Source organism: Elephantulus edwardii, unplaced genomic scaffold, assembly GCF_000299155.1.
Source record: "Elephantulus edwardii isolate Elephantulus edwardi_28Jun2011 unplaced genomic scaffold, EleEdw1.0 scaffold00271, whole genome shotgun sequence".
NCBI lineage: Eukaryota > Metazoa > Chordata > Mammalia > Macroscelidea > Macroscelididae > Elephantulus > Elephantulus edwardii.
The window spans coordinates 1,692,323-1,701,809 of NW_006400021.1; the positions used below are offsets into that span (position 1 = coordinate 1,692,323).

The 9,487-nt window shown below is 40.8% G+C and overlaps 1 protein-coding gene across 1 annotated transcript in view; it reads right to left on the reverse strand.

Moving 5' to 3' along the window:
• Positions 1–277: 277 nt before the first annotated feature.
• The window catches only part of CCDC125 (coiled-coil domain containing 125), a 50,988-nt gene continuing 41,778 nt past the window's right edge, over positions 278–9,487 (reverse strand). The window contains exons 9-13 of the mRNA XM_006900043.1: positions 8,256–8,363; positions 5,783–5,957; positions 996–1,126; positions 390–554; positions 278–295 (exon numbers count right to left, since the gene is read on the reverse strand). Coding sequence (XP_006900105.1) covers positions 278–295; positions 390–554; positions 996–1,126; positions 5,783–5,957; positions 8,256–8,363 — 597 coding nt within the window. The remainder of the gene's footprint in view (positions 296–389; positions 555–995; positions 1,127–5,782; positions 5,958–8,255; positions 8,364–9,487) is intronic.

The window sequence follows — 9,487 nt, forward strand, 5'->3', positions numbered from 1 at the left end:
CACTAAGAAACAGGAATTCTTATACATTATTGCTTTAAAAAAATGAATATCCCTATAGTCAACCTAAATAGTTAAATAACTTTTCGGCATTTTTTCCCCTCATTTTTAAATGTTCTAGCAAATTTAAAAGTTCACAAAATACTGATATAACAAAAAAAATTATGTCAACACATTTTTAACAATTTTTTGTAGAATATGTTCCCTTAATTTTGATGATTTAAGCTGCCTCCTGAAATTTAGAAGTACTTGAAAAACACACAACTTCTCAAGATGTAGCTCAATCAGAATGTGAAACCTGATGGCAAAGAATGAGATTTTTTAAGAGTCCTCATGTAGTTTTGATGTGTTGGAGGGTGCTGGATTGAGCAAGTGCTGGTCACAGAACAAACAGCCAGTTCTGAAGTTTTGTGCCTGAAGCTTTTTAGTGGAAGCTTCTCTTTCATGGGATGTTTTTCTCTGTTCTGTTTTAAAGCACTGTCTTTGTCTTCCAGGGCCCGAGCAAGCATGTAGCTAACTTTCCTTTGATGAGCCAAAGCTGCTTCTTTATCATTCAGCTGCATGCAGAAATTTTAAATATACAAGTTAGTCAGTTAGGGGAGAGTCCGTTATATACATTTTTCAGAATCTTTAACCCTGCACAGAGAGAGCACGGATAGGAAGAGAGAGATAAGGGTTTTTCTGAGTTTAAGGAGCTAAAGATAATTGGAAGATGAGATTTCACTTGAATCACAAAAAATAGAGCAAGGAGTAAGGGGTGCGGTTTGGGGAGGTGCCTGGGGGATTGTGTACCAATGAGGGAGTTTTTCTTTCGCTTTTCAAGGAGAGGAGCAAATGGGGGGGAGGGGTTTGTGCGGGGAGAAGGGTGCAACAATGAATGAATGGAATCTCAAAATCTCTGTAGAAAAAGAACCTAAATTAAAAAAAAAAAATAGAGCAAGGAAGAGTTGAGTTAATAGGAAATGGATTCGTTTACCCACACCACTAGTAACACTAACCAAATCTATTAAGATCTTAAAGACTTCTTGAGGATCGTCCTGGTCTTCAGTCCTCTTCCAGCTGTTTTCTGAAGGGAGCATACTCAACAGTTTCTGCCCTAAAGTCTTCTTATTCCTTTGTGGTAGAAGACCTGAAATTGAATAGGAGAAAATTGAAGATTTAGCTGAGACACAAAAACACAAGACTGATATATTCCAGTAAAATCGGTAACTACAAACAAAAGTTACTTAATTTGCAAATCAGGAGAGAGTTCTGTTCTTCAGGAGACCTCTAGGACAGCTGAGTCAGGCAGCCGAATGTAGTGGGAGTGACACACTGTTTCAGAGCCAGGACTGGAAGCACAGGGCAGAGGGCCACTGGGTGCTGCCTTGCCTGAAAGGCGCAGTGGTTTCATCAGATAATGCAGTCCCTGCCCTGGAGGGAGCTCTAGTGAGTAAGGAGTCATGCTGCCAACCCAAAGGCAAGCAGTTCAAATCCACCAGTTGCTCCAAGAGAGAAAAATGGGCAGTCTCCTCCTGTGTGATTCAGAGCCTCAGAAGACCTGCTTGAGGGTTAGCTATGTCAAGTTCTGACTTAATGGTGAGTTTTGAGTTCATTATGAGACAACTAGAATATTTTTTAAAATTTAATTTTATTATTTTGTGTGTGTGTGTGTGTGTGTGTACCGTCAAATCAGATCTGACTGGTACAGGAAGAGATTCCCCCTCCTTTTCCAGCAAAGCATCTGGTGGATTCAAACCATGTTCCTCTGGGATTGCAGTGCAGCTTCTTGCTGCTAGGCCACCAGAGCTCCCTACAACTAGAGTCTTGAAGAAAGCCATAAATTCAGACTTTATCCTGAGGGGACAGCATAAACCCCATTTTTTTTTAAAAAAACCATTAATACCAGAAGCAGAAGTGGGCCATAAAAATTCTTAGCTTAAGGCAAACACAAATGCCCCAGGTAAAGTCTTATCTGTCCTTGCATAGTAAAGAGTTAACTAGTGTCTATGTGACACAAAAAGAGTAAAGGCTGGCAAAGTAGCCAGCCCATCAAAAGCCGATCCACATGACTGATCCCTCGGCCCACCAACCATGCTCTCAATCTCCCCACCCCGACAGTAGCACTCAGGAAGGCCTTAAAAATTATTTCGCAGGGGAACTCGGGGCTTTTCCCCTCCCACCTTCCTACTGAGGGAGAAAGTCTCCACATGTGGAATTTAATAAACGTTCTTGAATTTTCATACATGTGATGATTGGATTTCCTTTGAGGGGCATTTTGTGGGCAGAACATTCTGAACTTTCCTGATTTTAAAGGTCAGTTACTAATCCACATTACTTTGAACACTATGTGTTTCTTCACATAGTGAAGACCTAGAGTTCTGTCTTCTGAAGAAAATTTAAAGTATGTTTTCAGGCTGCTCAAAGCCTCAGAGCCCTGCAATATCTGCTTTAGAGCTAGAAAGACTTGGATTGAAATCCTCATTTAGTCATTCACTAGCTGTATGGCATTCTCTGAATTTCCTTTTTCCTCACTGCTGCAATGGGAATAACATCATTTATTCTTCAATGTTACTATGACATAAATATAATAAAGCTTGTGGTAGTATCTAGAACAGACAGACACTAGTGTAATGTTTAATACTTCACTTCCTGCAATATGTAGACTGATGTCCTTCAACCCCAGAAAGGAAAGAAAATGTCAAGAGTATGTCTTTGGATGCTTTGCCATCTACTCCCATGCAATTTACTGTCTCTGAAAACCCACTGGAGGGTCCAGTATGGGTCAGTTCTGACTCTGGCACACAGCAACAGCAACAACAAGGGGAAACACAATAGATGCAGGACTGCTGCACGCCCTCCCTGCCTGGTCCCACTATGACTGGGATGCAGTGCACTTCACCCATTTTGTGTGATCCCTGCCTGGTCCCACTATGACTGGGATGCAGTGCACTTCACCCATTTTGTGTGAAACTGTAGCAAAGTAGAAAAACCACACAAGTTGGACACACTCATCAACTCTAATGGGTGGATTCTGTGCCTTCAGTCTGAAATATAAAAACCAAAAGAAAGGTGTTTATAACCTCTCTAAGAACTTGTCTAATAAAAGTTACTACTGTACAACCACTATGGAATGCTGTATGGTGCTTTCTCAAAAAGTTGCAAACAGAGATACTATTTGATCCAGCAATTCCACTACTGGGAATATACCCTAAAGAAACCGTAACTGCCACCCAAGCAGATATATGCACATGCATATTTATTGTGGCTTTGTTCGCAATAGGAAAGAGCTGGAAACAACCCAAGTACCCATCAACATAAAAATGTATAGAGACCACAAAAAATTTAAAAAAATGTATAGAGATGCTGTGGTATATTCACACAATTGAATACTATGCAGCATTGAAAAACAAGGAACTCATGAAATACTATGCAAAATTGATGACCTTGGAAGACATTATGCTGAGTGAAATATCTCAGCCACAAAAGGACAAATACTACATAGGGCCATTGTAAAACGGGACTGACATCAGGGTTAAGAAAAGACAGAAAGTGAGGGGAGGAATGGGTGCACATTGCATTTAAACAGATGAGGGAGAGAACTGTTTAAAAGGGATATATGAATGGGTATTTTTGTCATTACCGAAGTCCAGAGTGAAGACTGCATAGTGGAGTGGACTTGGGGGGAGGGATTGCATAACAATGAAAGGGTTTTCTTTCTTTTCAAGGAGAAGAGTGAATTGGGGGGGAGGGGTTGGATAGGGAGAAAAGTGCAACAATGAATGACTGGAAACCCTAAGTCTCTGTAAACTTTCATTAAAATTATTTTAAAAAAGCACAGGGGGGGGAAAAAAAGGTAAAACTGTAGTAGCCATGTGGAACAATCATACTGCATTTCTATATATTATTGAAATATACTAATAATAGCACTCAGTCTTATTACTAAGACATCCTGGAAGAGCTGCTGAAAACTTGTATAGTCTAAGCTTTTTGGAGATGAGATGACCTGGTTATTTGAAAGGTTGTTTCCTGTCTCACTTCCTCACCATGATGTACAGATTTCATTCTCAGAGCCATATTTTCTATGGAAAATTCCTGAAGTTTGTCAATTACCCATAAAGATTCTAGAATATGTCTGTACTTACATAGGTGCTGAAGTAAATCTACCTCTTAAGAAAAAACCAGCTTTGTCTATACAGTAGTCTTTATGGCCTATTGAGAGCTTTCTCATATAGATGACAGGCAGCCCCACCCCCATCACTGTTTTTCTGCATATAAATAAAGAATTAAAACCTTATTCCCAAGGGATATGCCTTCAATTAGTAATACAATGTGAAGGCTCCCCTAGGTGGTACAAACAATGGATCAATGGTGGGAAGTCTGGAGGTGTGAAGCTACCCAGAGGCATCTCAAAAAGCAAAACTGGCAGTGTGCTTCTGAAAGGTCACAGCCTTGAAAACCATGGAGCCATCCTAATCTGCACAGAGGGGATCACCACAAATCAGAATCAACAGACAGCAGCTAACAACAAGAACAAATGCACATGGAAAAGTCCACAGAGCATTATGCAGAGTGAAATAACTCAGGAACATAAAGACAAATACTGCATAAGACTACTATTGTGAAAATAGGAGGCTAACTGAGCAAGATGTGTACAGATGTTCAAAAGAGGAAAGGAAAGGGGGAAGTAGACAAGTGAAGAGGGAAAAGACCTAAGACACTAGAGGTTAGTGGGCAGAAGAGAGGGTGAAGGAATAGGAAAGATTCAATGGTGCTTGAAAAGACAGGCTAATGATAGGCATAGAACAATTGTTGCTGTGAAATCACCTGCAACTCATAGTGATACTATGTACAACAGCTCTGAAGCCTGTCCTGAGTCAGTCTTGTTGGCTTTGACACACCAATCCCCATTTCCCCAGTTACTGTATCAATCCATCTCATTCAGGATCTTCCTCTCCTGCACTGTCCCTCCACCCTTTTGAGCATGAGATCCTTCTCCAAGGACTGGTCCTTCCTGGCCATGTAAATATCTCTTCCAGAATCATAGATATCAATAGATAGAGACACATTTAATGTTAGATGTTGCCATCATTTTCAACATTATTCCTTTCTTGGCCATTTTGCGTCAATCATTTGTTGTTATGTACATCGAGTCAGAACTGACTCATAACAGAGCAGCTTATTAGATTCAAACTCCTTGCCTTTGAGTTGACAGCTTGCTCCTTGGGCCACCAAACTCCTGCCTCAGTTATCTAGTGCTCTTAAACATTTTGTCCCTGGTCTTTTTAATTTGCTTCTCTTTATTTTTCAAACCTTAAACCTGACCTTAATGAGCCCCTGGGTGAAACAACTAGTTAAGCACCCAACAACCAACCAAAAGGCTTGGGGTTCAAATCAGATTAGAAGGTAGTTTGCACAATCTGCTTCTGAAAGGGCACAGCCTTGTGAAACTCTGCAGAGCAGTTCTACTCCACACACATGGGGTTGCAGTGAATTGCGGTGACTTGATGGCACTAACAACCACCAGCACAACAAACCTGGTGGTACTGAAATGACACGTAGAATACTAGTGTAGAGCCTTCCTGTTATTTTATGGTTCTATCGATCCCCACAGCTCTTCTGCATTTGTAACATTCAATGTCATTTTCTCTCCAGTTACTAAAATTTTTAATAACTCACATCCTTATGTGAATTACTTTAGCTTTATTATTCCACATGAGTCAAATCAATATAATTAACGTTCTTTACAATCAAAACCAACCAGAAGTATACCTGATTATTAATTGCCATTATAATGCATAGTTACCATCCTCTTTAAGGTGTTTCCAATTTATCTGCTTTGTGGCTTTTTTACACATATTATCCATTTGTGTCAGTCTTAGTGCCTGATCACTTTTCCTCATTAACTGTTGCTCAAATGCAATTCTGAATGCATCTGCCATTATGTAAGCTTCTTCTTTACTCTTCTGCAAAAGCTCCAACTGTTTGTGAAAGAAAGTTGGGGATAAATCAGAGGCAAAACCAGAACAATTGGTATCTAAATGCTGAGCTAGACTAGTAGGCTCCCTGCTTCTGGGCACACTGGATGCCTCACACAGCCCCGCTGCTGGCTTTTGATCCATTTCCTAGTTTAGATTAATCAGCACTTGCCTGTTCTCTTCTGCGGTCACTGAATACTCTGATCTGGATCACCTGCAGCTGCCCCTGTGTGCCTTTCAATTCCTAACTCTTGAGCTTCACGACTCTGGACTTGCCCTGTTTGTGTAAGCCGGCTATATCCAGCAAGGAGGGGCCAGTGAGAAAGGAGAGAGGATAGCAAAGGCTTTATTTCCATTTCCCCCTTTTCCATTCCAGGCAATAATAAATGAAAATAATTGTGGATCTCTCATTGCCAACAACTTGGCATGGACTCATAGTTGACCTTCTGTTGGGCTTCTGAGGTCATGAACCGCATGGGAGGAGATTGTCCATCTTTCTTTTATGCAGCCAATAGAGGATTCAGACCCTCAGACAGGTGTGGCCTTGGGTTAGCAGCACACCTCCTTGCCTCCATCTGTGACTATGTCCCATACTAGACTCTGACTCTGCTTATAACCAATGACTTGCTAGTGTTTGGCTGTTAGTTTTCTCTACACTTGGAAGAATTTAATTCAGATTCTCTATCATCAGTGAAATGTTTCAGAATCACAGCCCATGTACCAGATTTGTAATTTAAGCCCAGTTATGCAGCTGCTATGGTTCAAATCCACCAGCGGGTCTTTGGGAGAAAAGTGGGCAGTCTCCCTCCATGTGATTTATGACCTGACAGAAATCTGCTGACTAGTCATCTATGAGTATTTTCTTACTCAATGGTAATGAGAAATAATTTAGTCAGATGCTTGACATGTGCATGGTGCGATGCTAAACATATGTCCATTTCTTCTATTACCTCTAATAGTTTCCCAAAGTTTATCTTATGAGAAAATGAAGACTTAATCTGTATTCAGTCACAAAGCTAGGGAATGATGGTTATGAGTCAGACTTACGTTTGTGTTGCTCAAAGTTCTCTCCCCACACCTTGCGGCCTTTCTGAAAAGTTTATCTTTCCATTAATCAATGTTGCTTACCTAGGCTATTTTAAGAAACATAAATATGCTTTTTCCTTCTTCTGTTAATTAGTAATTTTAGGGTGGTTTAGTGGCTCCTCAGGAGCTAAGATGATGACATTTCACCTCACCTACTTCGGACATGTTGCTAGGAGAGGCTATTCCTTGGAAAGGGACATCATACTTGGGAAGGCAGAGGGGTAGTGAAGGAGAGGAAGACCCTCAACCAGGTGGATTGACACAGTGACTGCAGCAATGGGCTCGAGTCTGTCAGAGATTGTGAGGATGACACAGGATAGGACAGGGTCCAGAACTGTTCTTCATAGGGTTGCTGTGAGTCATACTCAACTCGACAGCACCTAACAACAACAACAACAGTGGTTAAGGAGTTGTGCTGCCATTTAAATGGCAGGTGGTTTGAATCACCAGCTGCTCACGGGGAAAAAGGTGAGCAATCTCCTCCTGTGTGTTTTACAGCCTCTGAAAACCTGATGGAGGCTCAGTCATGAGTCAGCTCCAACTGGACAAAAATGAGTTGTTTGTGTAGTTGATAATTCACCTAAACCCAATCTACTGTCACCAAGTCGATTCTGGCTTGTAGTGACCCTCCTTTGGGTTTCTGAGTCTAGAAATCTTTATAAAAGGGGACTACTCATCTTCCTTTCGTAGATCGGCTGGTGCATTCAAACCACTGACCTTTCAGTCATGTTATGCAACATACAACTAGAGCTCTTTATACACTCAAAACCCTCAAACTCACTGCTGTTGAACTGGCTCCAATTCAAAGCAAACCGCCACTGGGTTTATGAGGCTGTAAATATCAATGGAAGGAGACTGCCCATCTTTCTCCCAAGGAGTCACCTGTGTATTCAAACCAGCAGAGACATGCAGCCCTTGGAGCACACCACCTGAGCTCCCCAGGGCCATGTACAGATAAGAGAAATATAGATTCAGAAGATGCAAACTAAGCAACTGTGCCTGGCTTCAGATATTATGTCAACTACTACATGTACTTTGAAATGATGGAAACAAAATCTAGTTTATAAGTTAGTTCTTTCTGTTATACAAAACTAACCATAAATTCCAAGGGCAATCAATGAATGCCAAGCTGAAGTTAAATTATGAAGATACTTATGTTTATTCTACTATTAATAAAGAACAACCAAAGCTTTTGCTTTTATGATCACACACTACCTCTTGTTTGAGCTGAAGCAGCTGCTGGCGAGCAGATGCTGCCACTTTGGCACAGGAGCAGGGGGTCCCTCCAGGTCCGTGACAAAGGCAGGCTCCAAGAACTGCAAGCTTTTAAATCCAAAATAGCATTCTGTCACTGCTCTAGTGCACAAAACATTAAGGCACTCCCCTCCCCCTGAGCACTACTACTAAAAAATCCAATTCAAAGAAAACTGGGAAGAGGAAGAAAATAGGAGACAGTAACCTGAGGGCAGGATTTAAAGTTAGTCACAAATGAAGAAAGGCTTGTTTTACTTGGAACAAAACACATAAAAGAATCCTTCTCTTCAAAACAACTATGATATATCATCTCACCCCAGTAAAAATAGCAAAATTTAACAGAACAGCAAGCAACAAATGCTGGTGAGGTTGTGGAGAAACTGGGTATTCACTGTTGGTGGGAGTGTAAAATGGTGCAACCACTGTGGAAGGCGGTATGGCACTTCCTCAAAAAGTTGCAAATAGAGATACCATTTGACCCAGCAATTTCACTACTGGGAATATACCCCAAAGAGACCATAACTGACATCCAAGCAGATATATGCACACCCATGTTTATCGTGGCTTTGTTCACAATAGCAAGGAGTTGGAAACAACCTACGTGCCCATCAACAAATGAATGGATAAAGAAGCTGTGGTATATTCACACAATGGAATACTATGCTTCATTGAAAAACACAGAACTCATGCAATATTATTCAAAATGGGTGACCCTGGAGGACATTATGCTGAGTGAAGTATCTCTGTCACAAAAGGACAAATACTGCATGGTGCTACTGTTGTGAAACAGGACTGACATCGGGGTTGGGGGGAGACTGAGAAAGATGGGTTCAATAATGTATACTGCATTGAAACAGATGAGGGAGAAAACTGTTTAGGAGGAATATGTGATTAGATATTTTTGTCAGGATAAGAGTCCAGAGCAAAGGCTGTACAGTGGAGTGGACTTGGGGGGAGGGATTGTAAAACAATGAAAGACTTTTTCTTTTACTTTTCCAAGAGGGTAGTGAACTAGCTGGGAGGTTGGGGCGGGGAGAAAAGTGCAACAATGAATGCATGGAAATCCAAAGTCTCTGTAAATTTTCATTGAAATTAATAATAAATTTAAAAAAAGAAAAAAAGAATCATTCTCTCCTAGTTATGCGTCCTTTTTAAAAACTTTTAAAATTCTTTTTCTTATTTATTTTTATTGT